The sequence below is a fragment of the Emys orbicularis genome, chromosome 6 (assembly GCF_028017835.1).
Source record: "Emys orbicularis isolate rEmyOrb1 chromosome 6, rEmyOrb1.hap1, whole genome shotgun sequence".
NCBI classification, from domain to species: domain Eukaryota; kingdom Metazoa; phylum Chordata; order Testudines; family Emydidae; genus Emys; species Emys orbicularis.
Genome location: NC_088688.1, coordinates 5864107 through 5881131, shown reverse-complemented (window position 1 = coordinate 5881131; position 17025 = coordinate 5864107). Strand labels below are relative to the sequence as shown.

The window sequence follows — 17025 nt, the reverse complement described above, 5'->3', positions numbered from 1 at the left end:
TCACATCAGCCCTGACTCTGCTGAGCTTACAAAACCAGACAGATTGTAGCACTTGGTGTCACGTCTGCAAGGTGTGCTCATGCTCTACTTTTTGTTTTATAGAAGCTTCTCCAGGAGTCGATGAGGTGACATTTGTGGAAAAGGAGCCAGCTGAACGTCACTCTATTGTTTCCTGGGAGCAGGTGGGTAGTTTCATTACAGCACTGTAACGGGGTTGTTCTGACAACGCAACAGGCTATGCATGCATGCAGGATACTGAACAGAGCTACCACATTTCACGTACAGCCCAGCCCATTGGTAAGAGAGACCGAGGTTTGTGACGCAAATTGGAGCAATGCTGTCTCCTTTTCAGGTAGTACTCTGGCTTCCAGCCATACCACCTGCAATTGCAGTGTTGTTGGATCTCACAAGACAAACAGGCCGCTGATGCATTCAGATGGGAGCCCTCTAAGGGACAGTTGAGTGCTGCAGAGAGTAGGGATGGTGACTCAATAGGTGGTTGTAATTCTTCTGCATCAGCCCTGAAACAAAGCTCCAGCATGGTGGTAGGGGCCACTGTGTTGCTTGAAGAGCTGTCTTTCAGATGAGACATAAAACCAAGTTCCTTATGGCCATTAACGAGAGACTTGTAGTACAATCAAGTCATTCAGTGCCCCCACCTACACTCCACTCATCAGTTTCCCTTCTCAACCTCAACTTCCTACCTTCTACTTCCCATAACTCCACTCCAACCATAAATCGAGAACACCGATGCACACATGCTACTCCTACGGTAATTCTGCGCCAAAAAATTTTAAATGCGCAGAATATTTTAAAATTCAGCAAAATTCTGCATACTTTATTTGTCAAAATGTATTTCAAAATATCTGCCTACAAGTATGCCTGTAGCAATACTGACAACAAAAAAGATTCAGGAAATGTGGTTTTTTGACAAATAGATTCCTTACTAAGCATATTAATACAGAACTTTAAGTAATAATTCATTTAATCTACAATTCAGAAACATATTTGCCACACCCCTCAAAAGCAGTGTAAAGGCTTGGGGTAGTCAGGGGTAGCGGTGGAGTTGAGGGAGAGGGAAGTAATTGCTGGGAAGGAGCCTGGGAGTGAACCTGTAGGGCTGTTGGGTATGGATGGGAGAAGTATGGAACAGTTTTTTGGGGGGGAAGGGATTGTTATGGAGTTGGGGAGCCTCCCCCATGCAGACCCTGGCTGACCCCTAGCCTCTCTCATTCAGGCACATCTGCCCCTGTCCCCATGTGTCCCTGCACTTCCACTCAGACAGCCCTACTCCCCGTCCCCATGTATTCTGCCACCTCCCTCTCCTGTGTCCCTGCACCCAACCTGTCCTCATGTGTCCCTGCACCCAACCTGTCCTCATGTGGCCCTGCACCCCCATTCCTATTCAGCCCCTGCTCCAGTCTGCCCACCCACTAGCCCTTCTGAATCCCAATCTATGTGACCCCCACTCTCAGGAGCCCCATATGCCCCACTCTGTCTGTCCACCCAAAACCCCATGGCTCCTCACTTGGCCCCCAGGGCAGGGCGCTGTGAGGAACGCAGCCTCTCATCCTCCCTATCGGCTGCTGACTGCTATAGCCGGTGAGCCAGCTGCCTCTGTTCTAGCACCACAGCAACCCCTGGTGGGAGAAAGGCGTAACTGCGGTGCCTCTCCAGCAGAATGTATTTTCTGTGGAGAAAAAACAAAATTGGTGAATTTTGCATGTGTGCAATGGGGCAGAATTCCCCCGGGAGTAACATCCATGCAGATTTCACTTCTTTAATTTCTACATACAAATAACCCGATTTACCTTGTAGGCTACCCCCTCCACCTATCTCTTCCTAAGCATTACAGAAAAATATCGCTCACGGTCACCGTTTACAATGTAGCACCAGACCTCACTTATTTATGCCCACCAGTAAAGCCAGGATAGAGCTATGATTTAACTGTATTAATCATCCAGTGAAGTGGGTTTTAGCCCACGACAGCTTATGCTCAAATACATTTGTTAGTCTCTAAGGTGCCACAAGTACTCCCCGTTCTTTTTACATTTCATTGTGTTTCCACAACCACTAGGTGGCACTGTTTACCAGTTTAATGGAGGGGAAACAATTGACTCATACATTAATATTCTCTCTATAGTAAAATTATAACAAGGTTCCTTTACAATCCCTGTTTTTAACTCCCTCTATAACATAGGCTAAGAAAAATGGTTTGTCCTGAAATTTAACTGCATTCTAAACATCGAGGAAATTTTTTCTGCAAATCTTGAAGAAAGTTGTTCAAGTATTTTTGAGTGATAGGTCACTAAAACAACAAAGACCTTGAATATGAGCCCACTCAATCATAGTTCCATAGCTAAGGCTGGGGGAGGGGGGGCAGTGGAAATGAGGGAAGGCAGGTGGGGTGGGGGAAAGAGGGAATGGGGAAGGGGGTGGTATAGGGCAGGATAGGGACAGGGGACCTACCTAAGAGCTAGGCACATTACAGCCCTTGTTCTCCAGGGAGCACAAGAACTATTCTCTCTGGACTGCCCCAGAGGTGTACGGTGCCCCAAAGAGGGGTGAGGACAGGCACAGCAGTAGATCCATGCCAGCCTGCAAAGCAGGACAAGCACACAGGGAAGTGTGTAGCCCCTCAGAAAGGGACACAGCAGAGGACATGCTTAGGGAGTTCCGAGAGGCATTTGGGGTCAAAAGCCCTAAAGAAAGGGGATTGTTCTCCAGTGCACTCTCTTCTATAAGATTTTATAATCTCCTGATAAAATCAGATGCACAATTCTGTCCCTGCTATTTATAAATGCTGTTCTTAACGGGTCTGAGACTGGGGCCTGCTGTAACCCATGTGTGCTGCTCTGCTAGTGCAAAGGGGTCGTAAAGCCAGCAAACACATCTGCCTAAGAATTCCCCCTCCGTAGAGCATGGAGGGCATGACTGGAACATCTCTGCACTGGGGATATTCCCAGCTGCCAGACGAGTTCTGGAGCCTTCAGCAGCTGGGTTAGACCAGCCCTGAAGTGGTAGTAACTTATGTGGAGAGACAAATTGGCCCGTGCCCATCTCCAGTGTTAGAAAGCCATAAAAAATTTATATACATCTCCTTCTCTCCTCACTCAGGTCTCGCATGGAGTGAGCTCTGTGCCTTTTTGTGTTTAGAGTAGTGTCTGTAGAACCTTGTGGATTTAATTTCTATTAACTTCTATAGGATTGTTCCCAATAAGGGACTATTCTATTATTATTTTGAGTTAACTGCCGTATGTAAAATCTTCCTTTTTATGTGGGAATCAACACATGTTGGGCAACATAACCTTACTAGCTGATAGAGTTCCCCACCACCCCAGAAGGACACATGCATCAAACGTGTTCTTTCTAGGTAATTTTGGGATATCATGGACAATAAGCAAAAGAAATTAAAATTGCATGAAATATTGGGCATCTTGGTTTTGTACTTTATGAGGCTGGTAAGTGCAACTCTGGAAAGCACCAGATGAGCCGGGTGCATGCAGCTGGTTGAAGGGGCTGAGGGTAAGCAGTTTCAGACGTATCATTTGGGCTTATCTGACCTCTGCTCTAAGAAAACAGCTGTTTGAAAACACAAACCCTTGTGACTGAAGGTAACTTTACAGATCAGCCAGCCTTCTCCCACCCTCATGGAAAACATTGGACGATATCCAAAATCCCAAATGGGACCACGTTCTGCTGTGGCATAGCAACTTGTCTTCAGACCCATCCTCTGGAGAAGGCAATGAAAGGGTGTTAGCTGAGGAAGTGCCTAAAATGAAGGTAAAAAGAGAGAGAATGCGACTGGAAACAGAAATGCCAATTGATATGTCCTCCTGGAAGAGGAGGGCTCAAGGCAGCAGGTCTATCCAGAAACCTCTTATCTCCTTCCATGAATAGACCGGTCATCACAAGAGTCCTGATTCTTGTCTCTCTCAGGAGAGTAATTCCATTGAAGTCAATGGAGCTGTTCAAGTGTAAACGTTTATTAATAGAAAAACAAGATTAAATGATTAAACAGGTTTTTTAAATCGATGGAATGTGGCATGTAAATACTTGTATTCTGGTGGGGCTTTGTAGCACATCAATCATCTCCAGACATCCAGCCTCCTTCGTTGTTTTAATCCAAGTCCTTGCTCTTGCAACTAGAGTTATGAAGTTAGAACTCCTGAAGCTGCAATGTGAAATTACAAATATTTAGCTTTGAAAACAGTCTGCAAAACAAGGGCACATCTGTTACAGGCATTTGGAGAATTTAAAGCACGCCTATATCGTTTAGTATTCTTCTAGAACAGGGGTGGGCAAACTACGGCCCACGGGCCGGATCCCGCCTGCTAGCCATTTTAAGCCGGCCCTCGAGCTCCCGCTGGAAAGCAGAGTCGGGCCGCTCCACGCAGCTCCCGGAAGCCATGGCATGGCCCCCCTCCAGCTCCTATGCGCTTCAATGGCCCCGCTGTAATGGCCCCGTCTGGCACTCCAATGGGAGCTGCAGGGGCGGTGCCTGCAGATGGGGCAGCGTGCAGAGCTGCCTCGCCGCACCTCCGCGTAGGAACCAGAGAAGGGAAATGCCACTGCTTCCGGAAGCCGCTTGAGGTAAGCGCCACCCGGAGCCTGCACCCCTGAGCCTCTCCCCACACCCCAACCCCCTGCCCCAGCCCTGAAGCCCCCTCCCGCCCTCCAAACCCCTCAATTCCAGCCCAGAGCACCCTCCTGCACCCCAAACCTCTCATCCCCAGCCCCACCCCAGAGTCCGCACCACTAGCCAGAACCTGGACCCCTTCTCACACCCCTACCCCAGCCCTGGTCCCCTTCGCGCCCTCTGAAGCCCTCAATTCCAGCCCGGAGCACCCTCCTATACCCCAAACTCTTCATCCCCAGCCCCACCCCAGAGCCCGTGAATGGCATGGATCAGTGTGGAGATGGGGAAACTGCACAAAGTGAGTGTAGCAAAGGAGTGGCTGCATTTGCTTTAGGTTAGATAAATACAAGGTATCGGAGTATTTATCTTTGTTTTATGGGCTTTGGATGCTAAATATTTGATTGTGGTTTTTAATTTCCTTTCACATAAATCCAAACATTTATTTTGTTTCTAAAAAGCATTTGGTGCTCTGAAAATGTCCCAGATTGACCGTCCTGCAGCTTGCAGTGCTCTGCTACATAACGCTTCCCCATACGGCATCAACCCTGAGCATCCTGCTCTGAAGGGATCACTCACAGTATAGAGAAAACCTTGAAAACATGACCCAAAAGGTTCATAAACCAGAAGGCACATGAAAAGAACCTCCAACGTATTCTCTTTAAAACTCTCATGATTTCGGGGCCTTCCTCGTGATGCTGGAATGTTTGCAGTTGGGGATCCTGTAAACATACATTCTAGTTCGGAAAAAAAGTTTGTCTATTGTTTCAGGGAAATAATTTGATATGAAGAGTAGTGATCGTTAGAGCCCTGTGCGGATACAACAATGTGGATCCGCATCCACCAGACTCAACGTGCTTCTGATCCGCTAGCCGTCTTTTACGTGTATCCGCACCCACAGCAGCAAGCTGTCTCACAAGGGCTGGGGGGGGAGCGGAGACGAACGGGAGGCCAGAGTCTCAAGGAGAAAGGGCTGTGACGTTGCACCCCATAATGCTTTATAGAAATATGCTTATGAATGTAAATATGACATAACTGGAATATGCTTTATGCTAGATATGCCATGTTACATATCTTTGCAAAGGTTATGTTCTGCTGCATGTATTCATCCTATTCGTATGCATGTATCATTTTTATATCTGAAGTTAGGAGCGTTGGCTTTATGCTTATATTTAAAGTGTTTGCTGTAGAAAGCACCTAAGACAGATTTGATCAGCGTAGTGTGAAGGGGTTATTCAAGTAAATGGAAGTACTTGGCGAACAATGAACTTTGAGAGGTGCCAATCCACATCTGAGCTTTCCTGGGAATGTGGCTCAGCCCGTAAAGTTCTGAGTCATACATGGACATGTGACTTGCCCATGTGACTCCAAAACTCCATCTTGCAGCTGGCTTCTGCATAGGAGAGAAGAAGGGGTTTCCACCCACAAGAGAGAGTCTATTTAAGCTCCTGGAAACCCCTCCATTTTGTCTTCAGCTGGCTCAAGAGATAGCCTCTCCACCCCCAAAGGATACCTGAAAGAAACTGGAACAAAGGACAGTAATCACAGGGGTGTGAGTGGTTGCTGGACCCAGACTAGAAGGAGGCTAGTCTGTAAAAGAAGCTTACTGGAACATCTCTGAGGGTGAGATTTCATCTGTAATCCCTTTCTTACTGTATTAGGCTTAGACATGAGTATTTTATTTTACTTGGTAATTCACTTTGTTCTGTCTGCTATTACTTGGAACCACTTAAATCCTACTTTCTGTATTTACTAAAATCACTTTTTACTTATTAATTAACCCAGAGTTTGTATTAATACCTGGGGGGGCAAACAGCTGTGCATATCTCTCTATCAGTGTTATAGACAGCGAACAATTTATGAGTTTATCCTCTATAAACTTTATACAGAGTAAAACGGATTTATTTGAGGTTTGGACTGGGAGTTGGGTACCTGAGTGTTGGGAGACAGGAACACCTCTTAAGCTGTTTTCAGATAAGCCTACAGTTTTTGGCGGACATGGTTCAGACCTGGGTCTGTGTTTGTAGCAGGCTAGCGTGTCTGGCTCAAACCAGGCAGGGCACTGAAGTCCCAAGCTGGCAGAGAAAACAGGCTCGGGGGTAGTCTCAGCACATCAGGTGGCAGTCCCCAAGGGGGTTTCTGTGATCCAACCCGTCACAGGTGCGTTGCATCGCGTGCTGCTCCCGCAGGCTCACGAACAACGGTAGCAGCAGTGCATGTTGCATCACAGCGGGGCAGAGGGGTGGGGCATCAGGGCCCTGCCCACTCCAATCCCTGCAGCCAGGGACAGGTCCCTCTACCCAGGAGCCAGCGGGCCGGGAGCGTGGCCAGTGCGACCAGGCCAGGCCATGGTGGGGATGCTGGCGCTGCCCAAGGGGCCCAAGCTGCTGGACAGGAAACAGTGAGGTGAGCAGGTACTGGACAGCCCTAACTCCAGTCTGCCGCCCAGCCACTGGCTACTGGCCTCCGGCCCCGAGCGCGCTGCACTCCCCTGCCCCCCAGGCTCTCCAAGCCAGATGCCGCAGGCCAGGCACCGTCGGTGAGTAGAGCCCTGTGCGGTTGTGTCCGCATCCAATCCACTATCCGCAAAAATGATCCGCGGATGTGGATATGCAGGGCTCTAGTGATGGTAAGAAGTAACTTCATTCAGCATCTTTCCTTGGCTCGTTAAAACTGTCTCCTGATGTGATTCTCTTCTGGTTTTCAAATTCATGACATGCACTTAGTATTAGGAACTAAAATATGAGTGGAATTTACTGTCTAAGGGCCCAATCCCACAGTTCCCACAGAGCATACGTGTATGCTACTGGATGGTATGTCATACCTGCTTGTGTGCATGTGCCTATCACACTTTAGTGATTGAAAGTCCATGAAAGAGAGAAGTCCTAATACCACTGCAGGTCCTGTAGCTCAAATGGAAGAGGTTGGTTGGTTTGGTTTCATTGATGGCAAAGCTGACGAAGCTGTGTGTGTGTGTGGATTAGCTGATGACCTTGGGTCTGTGATTTGGGAGTGTGAATTCATTACACAAGGTGCCATGTCGTGAAAATTGTGGGACACTCCTAAAATATCCCTGTAGCTAGCGATCGCTAAATTGGTAAACCAATTGCATGAAATTTTCCCAGAGGTGCCTTTTTAGATCAAATAACTAACCTGTGTTGGGAAACAGATTCAAGAAACTTGAAAGCATCTCTCCAGTTGTGTGATTTGAGCAGAGGTGTAGCGAGCGCCCTCCGTACCCTCTGACCGGAGGGGGCCCCGCAAGGAAGGGGGCCCCTAAAAGTGGCAAAATAAATACCGCATTCCAGTTTCTGCATTGTAAGGGGCCCCGCCCGGACATATGTTCGGAGGGGGCCACCGTTCGGAGGGGGCCACGTTCTTTGTTGCTACGGCCCTGGATTTGAGTTGTGTTGGGGCTCAGTAAGATATTGGGTGGCAAATGTTCCTGTCTCAACAGTCAGTCAGTTATCTGGATCAAAGCATGCTCTACCTCTTTCCTTTGATAACATTTAAGGGCATTTGTGATTACAGAAAAACTCCTGTGTATTGCCAGAGGATTTAAAGAATTTCTACCTAATGAGCGATGGCTTCCACATGACCTGGAGTGTGAAGTTTGATGGTAAGTCTGCCTATTTCTTTCCTTTAGCTTAAAATCCTTTAGGTTAAAATGTCCATTCTTTCTGTGCATTCCCTGTGGCAGCTACAGTCCCTTCCTCTTAATTTGATCGCTGCTTAACCGAATCCTCCATTTAGTTTGATCTACACCACAGAAGCGAAATTATTTTGAAGGAAAAATAACCACTATGCCCTTTGTTTTGCTGGGTTTAGCCAGCTGTTGTTGGATAATTCAATCACTGATGTAGAAAATTACCTTTTAATTAACAAGGAAGTCCAAAGTGCTGCATGGAATCAAAAGCCCAGTGATGAACACAACCTGAATTTCTGTGCATGATACATTGGGCTTAAGCCTGCGATCCAGGCACATGCAGGATTCCCATGTGGGAACCTTGTGTGCCGAGCGCTTGCTGGGATCAGATCTAGTTTTGATTACCTAAATGCCAGTATGTACTGTCCAAATCCAGATATGCCCGTCAGTCATCAAATGGATGAGTGCATAAGTTTGACTTCAATCTGCAAATTTTGTCGTACTCAGCTCAGAGGGAACATCTGGTCTTCAGTTGGCTTCCTGCTTTTTACACTGATCTGCTTCTGTCAAGCCAGATGGAAATCAGAATGTGGTCAAGGAACTTTGCAGAGGTCACACAACACGCAGTAGCTGTGCCCGGGGGATGAGAGCCCTAGCTACCATTGTGATAGTGGGGCACTTTAACAATGAACAACATTTAAATGAAGGGCCTGATCCTACTCCCGTTGAGATCAGTGGAAGCTTTACCACAGACTTCTGTGCTAGCAGGTACAAACCCTGGGCCTCATTCTGATCTCACATCAGTTTAACTCCATTGACTTCAGTGGAGATACTCCAGTGCAAGTGATAGCAGAACTGGGTCCCCTTTCTTCCATCTGGGCCTAGCAGGAACAGGGAGACTCCTTCACTCTGAAGCAATCACCTGGCCACAGTTATCCAGGCCTTTGCCACCTCAAAGGCCGATCCCTGCAGGGCACTCTAGCTGGAGACTGCTCGCTTCAGCTGGTGCATGCAGAATGCACTGATCTCCTTGTGAAATGGAGTTTCACATGACCCCAGTCCCCAGCATGTGCTCTGCCTGCTGGGTGGTTCAAGTGGAATTCAAGGTGTGGTGGCCCATAGAGCCCTGAATAGGTTTAATGCTTTATTACCTGACTAACACTTCCCCTTGCCCTCTTCCAGACTGCTACAGCTGCAGTCAGCACCAAGGCCTAAGCTGAAGCTTCCTCACAACAAATGAGAGGCAGCAGCTGACTTGGTGATCTCTCTGAGGTGCACTTAGCTTTGCTCCACCAGAGCCTACATCTGTCAAACTTGCAGGCCTGCTGCAATGCCCATTTCTATGTATTTTGGGAAAGGTTGGGGGTTGGACAAAAAGAAAAGACTTCCTCCGCTCTCCTGTCATTGGGGTGTATTAATGATCACTCTTGTCACTGTGCATTGCAGATAACCCCATGCCACTGGGCTCCATGGTGATTAACGGCATCTCTAAGCTAAGTCGCCTTGGCGGATCATCGGCGTACGCCCTACCCAATGCACCCACCCTCGCTGACCTGGAAGATGATATGGATGAGAAAGGTATCGTCCTCTTGATGGCACACATGATGGTACACCCAAGTGTCCGAATGTGCTTTTCCTCCTTCATTCTGCTGTATAGGGATACGCTGCATTTCTGCCTAACAGGTCAAGCTGCACTTTACTAGCACAGGTAGAGAAGTCACAGGTCGCTTCTAACGAGACCCAACTTGTGCTGCTCCAGAGAAGGAATGGACTGGATACTTAGGGTCCACCAAGCATCATTAACACCACCTCCTCACCTGTGTTGTCTCCACACCTTTCCCAACCAAACTGCTCCCTATCCTTTGTTTTTCCCTGTCTTAAATTGTTAGCTGGGGCCTCCTCTTTTCATTCAGCAGGAAAGAGCATGTACATTTACAATAGAATATCAACAACCACTGGCAATAATTGTCGTGGTGATGGATAGGCCCATTGGGTACACTGACTTTGAATGCAGCTTTTCAGAGCTGGAAATGTCACTGGAAAACACATTGAAACAAGAGGCAGCAGGGGAAAATGCAACTGGATGTGTTAGGCATTTGGCAAATAAAAGGATCCATTCCCTTCCTCTACCAACTTGCAGTCTAACTGGATGCAACAAGTGAGACAAACAGGACATGGTATAACGGTGGCTCTTTGCAGAAAAATAATAAAACGTACAAATTGCTATTTGATTTCTGTAGCTCTTGCTGCTTCCGAACCTGGCTGGTTTCTCTGCTTGTCAGGGAATCCTGCCCTTTAGCATATTAGAGATTTTGCCCAAATTCTGCTATAATCCTGATCCTCTTGCTACTGAAATCAAATGGGCCAGATTCTGCTCTCATTACCAACATGCAACTCCACTCAATTTGCCTGGCACATGCGAGAGCAGATTATGTCCCAAAAGGAGCTCTCCCTTTGACTTCAGTGGGGAGCTGCAGATCCTAACAATTTATATCGATTTTTTTATTGCAGGAAAAATTCCATTGTCCTTTCTAAACAGTGTATTTGTCTTGACTGATCCCAACTTACTTATGAGATTATCATGAAAACCATAATACTTAATTGAGTTGGGGTTTTTTGTGAGGTTTTGGCTATTGTTGCTTTTTTAACATTTTACTAAATAAGCAGGGTTCTGTGTGAATAATTATAGCGAGGATTTTAAAACAGCTATTCCACAGTGATCCCGCTGAGCTATTATTTCCCTGTAAGCTGGTTTTCTAAGGTTTAAATACTTGTAGAATACATAGTAAAGCACCAGTTATAAACAACCTTAAGCCCTAGCGTCTGAGAATGGGTATCTGGATCGGCAATAAGGTTGATGAACATCTAAGAACTGCAGGTGAATTTACGTGCAAGCATGAAATTACTTCTTCAGGGGGTCTCTGGGGGTGTTTATGTATCAGCAGAACTAGAAGATTACTGCTCATGGTACCTTTTCATTCAGTTGTTTTGAACTTTCTCTCTCTACATTTCAATTTCTGACAATATTTTGATTTATTGTAAGAATTAATAACTGTTAATTTACCAATTAAAAGTGAATCCTTCCAAGCCAAGTTATGGGCCAGCTTTTCAAACTTGCCTCTACAATGGCACCCAGAAGTGTTCCATATGCATGAATCTGTGCAGGCAAGAGCTGTATGTGTACAAACTCCTGCACCCATGTGTGCACATGCAGTGGAGGGCGCTGTGCATGTCAGCGGCTCTACATGTAAAAGATGCAAGCATCGCTTTTTCAGGCCCGTTTGCAAACGTGGCCAGTGACGATCTAGCCAGAAATGCTGTAAAGTGATGTTGTTTCTTTTGAAAGGTGATGAAGACCAGCCAGAAAAGCCTCACTTTGACTCTCGTAGCCTGATATTTGAATTAGACCCATGCAACGGGAACGGGAAAGTTTGCCTTGTTTATAAGCACACCAAACCAGGTAAAGACTGAAAAGAGTCCAGTTAACCAGGCATGAGAAATGGCTGTGTCTGGATAGCTCTCACTCTTCTGAACTCATGTGCCATTCTGGGTGAACCCTTGGAGCCAGGATCTCCCCCTTGGTGTCGAACAGATGAGTCCACATTGTAACCTCCGTGCTGTTTCTGCCTGCCTAAAATATTTGCATACAGAGAGGGGAAAGGCTCTGGGCTAGCTCCCTGATCCTGCAAACACTTGTGAGTAGCCCCAAAGGGTTCAGTAAGGTCACTCCTAGGTGTAAAGTTACTCATGTGTGGATGTGATGGTAGACTTAGCATTCCTTAGAGTCCGAGAGAGGAGAGAACACAGAGAACTTGAAGCCACTGAATTGGATTCAGACCCTGTGCTTTGATGCAGTGTCCCCCAATGCTAATTAGAAACTAACTTGGCAATGGGCCTATTAGCAGAAGTTAACAAAGGACACACTGCAGAGCAAGAGAGATGTGAGCTGAGCTAGTAAAGAACTCTCTGCGGATGCGTCTACACTGCACCCTTCTTTCAGAGACATGTAGGGTACATCCCCGTGTAGTCCCCCTCACATGGGTATAAATAGCAGTGGAGCCAGTGAGGCACAGCTCAGATGAGTAGAATGCAGACACGCCTGCAGGGCATGGGTATTATTTGAGTACATACCCTACAACAGGGGTCCCCAACGCGGTGCCCGTGGGAGCCATGGTGCCCGTCGGGGTGTCTAAGTGCGCCTACACACTGGCCAGCGGACGAGCATCTGCCGAAATGCCGCTGAGAAGCAGCGTCATCCAGAGACGTCACTGCCGAAATGCCGCTGATTTTCGGCGGCATTTCAGCGGCGACGCCTTTGGATGATGCTACTTGTCGGCGGCATTTCGGCGGATGCTCATCCACTGCCACGGTCCTCCGCAGCTCGTCGTCTGGCACCCGCCAGACGAAAAAGGTTGGGGACCACTGCCCTACACGTTCTCCACTCACCCAAGCCATGCCTCCCAGCCGCTCTGCTACACACTGCAGAGTAGTGTCCCACTGCTTCCCTGCTGCTGAAGCCTTTCCCCTCTGGGCGGAGGGGGAGGCTCTGGGCAGGGGGAAGGCAGCCTTTCCCCCCTGCCTAACCCTTTTCCTCACCGCAGTGAAAGGCTCCAGCAGCAGGGAGCTGCTGCTTTTCCCCCCTGTCTCCCCCTAGCAGAGCCTTTCACTGTAATGTGTAGCTACATACCGCAGTGTGGACACAGCCTGCTTTTCACAGCAGCTTTTACTTACACGTACGTTACATGCCGCCATCAGTGGTGTGTAGTATAGATATAGCCTGTCACAGACACCTGGAAGGGTTGCAAACACCAGCCAGACTTCCAAGCTATAGGACTGAGACATTATCCTGCAGCCCGGGTGTAGGTGATGTTCTCCTCAGGGGAATGGTGAAGTACATGGCTCGCTTAGAGAGATTTTCATCCGTAGTTATCTGCAGTGTGTTTATTTAACCTTGGTTTCTCTCTGTCACTCACACATTCACCCACCCCTCTATTAATATACCTGTTCCTAATAAAAACACCCTAAGTTGTCAAGTGGTGACTGTAGTTGGAAGTTTCCCAGATGGGCCCAAGAGAGAAACCGCTCCTCTGATTTCTAGGAGGCAGACATGAAAGCAGTAATGATCCAGCCTCAGCACTGCCTGGGAGTGAAGGAATGGAGTCATCCCCTCACCCAGCAACGTGGGGAAGTAGACGCAGGCAGGGGGTGGGTATAAGGACCCAAAGGTGTTGGCAGATTTACACTAGTGAGACAGCTAAGGAAGCAATCTGGAGTCACGGAGCTAATGTGATCCTGTGTCATTTAGATTTTACACGGTTTGGAGGCTGTTGCCTCTAGAAAAGTGCGATTGCTCTGAAGAGGGAGAAAATCCCCTGCAAAGCAGGATTCTGTTGGCAGTACAAACCCCATTGATAGTCCCTTCGAAACTCAGCCTATGCTCAGCAATCCTGGTGACGACAACTCCATTTAGTCTCCTTCATCAGCATTTTCCCTTGGGGGGGAACAACAGATAAAGATGTGCAATAATGGTGCTTTGAGCTTGTGCCTTTCATCCAAGGAACTCCATGTACACTACCCACTTTGTGTCTCAAACCCGTGCCAATAAGTAGTATTATACCCATGTTGCAGATAGGGAAACAGGGACTAGTTGATGAGCATACACTGAGTCAGTAGCAGAGCCTGGAATGGAACCTAGAAATCAAGACCTTTGGGTCCCAAGCTATAACCACTAGACCATGCTGCCTCTGCATGATGCATTGGTTCTAGGTCTTACCCCTTTGGAAAAGCCATCCTTCACAACATCAGAAGTATCACAACACCACTGCATGTCTCCAGCTGACCTCAGTTGGGAGCTCTGCAGAAAAGGACCTGGGGGTTACAGTGGAGAAGCTGGATATGAGTCAACAATGTGCCCTTGTTGCCAAGAAGGCTAACAGCATATTGGGCTGCATTAGTAGGAGCATTGCCTGCAGATCGAGGGAAGTGATTATTCCCCTCTATTCGGCACTGCTGAGGCCACACCTGGAGTATTGTGTCCAGTTTTGGGCCACCCACTACAGAGAGGATGTGGACAAATTGGAGAGAGTCCAGCGGAGGGCAACGAAAATGATTAGGTGTCTGGGACACATGACTTATGAGGAGAGGCTGAGGGAACTGGGATTGTTTAGTCTGCACAAGAGAAGAGTGAGGGGAGATTTGATAACAGCCTTCTACTACCTGAAGGGGGGTTCCAAAGAGGATGGAGCTCAGCTGTTTTCAGTGGTGGCAGATGACAGAACAAGGAGCAATGGTCTCAAGTTGCAGTGAGGGAGGTCTAGGTTGGATATTAGGAAACACCTTTTCACTAGGAGGGTGGTGAAGCACTGGAATGGGTTACCTTGGGAGGTGGTAGAATCTCCATCCTTAGAGGTTTTTAAGGCCCGGCTTGACAAAGCCCTGGCTGGGATGATTTAGTTGGTGTTGGTCCTGCTTTGAGCAGGGGGTTGGACTAGATGACCTCCTGAGGTCTCTTCCAACCCTAATCTTCTATGATTCTTCTCATCCTTCAACTTCAAAACAATGCTACCCTTTTTGCACATGTTCCTTTGTTTCAATTCCAGTTGTCACCCCAGACACTGAGATATGGTTTCTGGACAGAGCTCTGTACTGGCATTTCCTCACTGACACCTTCACTGCCTACTACCGACTGCTGATCACCCACCTGGGTCTCCCGCAATGGCAGTATGCCTTTACGAGCTACGGTGTCAGCCCCCAGGCTAAGGTAGGAGAGCAGGAGCTTTACTTTGACTCTGCAGTGAGTCTGAACACAAGCCAGTCCTTCCCGCTTTCTCAAGACCAGTGTGTAGAGCCACCTGACTCAGCAACAAGCAAAGGCTCTCAAAAAGCAAGATTACCCTCCGCAAGGCATCAGACTTAGGGGGCGTATAAGGGTTAGCTAGAGCTGGGCTTTCTAGCAGCACCAAGGCTACTGCTGCTATTATTATGCTTATTGAGCTCTCACCATCTGTGGCTGTGCAGGGGGATAAGGCCATCTACATTCCCCCGTGCAGACACGGAAGACCGACCCAGATCACAGCTCTGGGCATGGTGGAGAAAGCAAGGGCTGAACCCCCTGTACTGCCTTCCCCTCCCCAACTGCTGAGAGCAAGTGGGCAGAGAAGCCCCACTACAAACTGGACAGCAGACCTAACCATACATGAGTGGGGAACGTGCCGCACCTTGCAAAAGGCTGTAGCAAAGTATTCTCCTTGTCCTCTGCCACCCCAAGAAATGTTGCCTGAGAGGGGAGTGAGAGTCCCAATATCTCCCAGGGCTCCTCCTGGGGTGGTGCTGGTTACACATTGCTCCTTGCTCGGGGCTGGGCGGAAAGGCACAATCTGATTCTAGCCTGGTCTTCTCACTGCTGCTCCCTGCTAGGTAGCTGCATTTATAGCTTCCTGCCTTTCCTCTGAGTTTCTGATTGGGCCTTCAGTCCCAACCTGGCTCATTACTCCACCCTCTGCACATGTGGGAGAGAACAACGCTTAACACTGTGGCTACATCTACACTACAGGGGGGGGTCGATTTAAGATACGCAAATTCAGCTACGCGAATAGCGTAGCTGAATTCGACGTATCGCAGCCGACTTACCCCGCTGTGAGGACGGCGGCAAAATCGACCTCCGCAGCTTCCCGTCGACGGCTCTTACTCCCACCTTCGCTGGTGGAGTAAGAGCGTCGATTCGGGGATCGATTGTCGCGTCCTGACGGGACGCGATAAATCGATCCCCGAGAGGTCGATTTCTACCCGCCGATTCAGGCGGGTAGTGTAGACCAGGCCTGTGTGCACTGACCCATGCTGTCTCTGTGCATGCTGGCAGGGCCTTTGCTCCCTGTTACACGTAGTCGTTCTGTGGCTCTTTGTTTTATCACAGAGTTTGCAGACAAGCTATCAGTAAAACGACATTCCCTGATTCTAGGGATATGAAACTGTCCTTTGAAGCCAATCCTCATTCTGCAACTACGAACCATCTCTGTTCTAAAGCTCTTTGCACAAAACCCTGTGAGCTGACACAGGTTCCTGACAGCAGGAGCTTGGCGTATGTTTAAAATGTTCCAAAGTTGATTCTTGCAGTTTCCCTCCAAGTCTCTAATGTGTGATTTTTTTTTCCCCCCTCCCCCCATGTCATCCTTCCCTGTAATCTGCTTTTTTCAGCAATGGTTTAACATGTACAAGCCCATCACCATCAACACAGCTCTACTCTCGGAAGAACCTGACTCCTTTGTGAACAAACTGGACCCCAACAAGGTATTTAAAAGCAAGAACAAAACTCCGGTGATCAAAAAGAAATTGCCAGCCCAGCCAGCAGGCTCTCAGAAAAGCCACGCAAGCACAACCGCCTCCAAGACCCCTTCGCTATCCGGGAACGCCCTGAGGAAACGAGAACCCCAAACCTGACGCTGGAAAGCAGGTTCATTCCAGACTGTTAAAAACCCACTGTGGTGTCTCTTAGGTTTGGATCAAACCATTTCTCATGCATGAATAGACTTCCCAGTGCAAGCTGTGTTGCAACATTCGCATGAACTATAGCGGCAATTTAATTTATGGGAGATATGGCTGGAAAGCCAAAAAGCTGCAGGTCCTGGAGAGATGGTGGTTAATTCCTTTCTATTCCGATGGGCAAATACACGTGTGTGGATAAAAATGCCACTGAAGCCACTGAGCTGGGTGGAGTGTGTTACCACTGATAACTGCAGCAATGGAC

General features: G+C 48.1%; 1 protein-coding gene across 1 annotated transcript in view; it reads left to right on the top strand.

Annotated features, from left to right (window-relative positions):
• TPGS2 (tubulin polyglutamylase complex subunit 2) overlaps positions 1 to 16771 on the top strand; it is a 28419-nt gene extending 11648 nt beyond the window's left edge. The window contains exons 2-7 of the mRNA XM_065406305.1: positions 103 to 182; positions 8168 to 8255; positions 9729 to 9860; positions 11629 to 11742; positions 14882 to 15042; positions 16476 to 16771. Of these exons, the coding sequence (XP_065262377.1) occupies positions 103 to 182; positions 8168 to 8255; positions 9729 to 9860; positions 11629 to 11742; positions 14882 to 15042; positions 16476 to 16718 (818 nt within the window). The 3' untranslated portion in view covers positions 16719 to 16771. The remainder of the gene's footprint in view (positions 1 to 102; positions 183 to 8167; positions 8256 to 9728; positions 9861 to 11628; positions 11743 to 14881; positions 15043 to 16475) is intronic.
• The last annotated feature ends 254 nt before the right edge of the window (positions 16772 to 17025 follow it).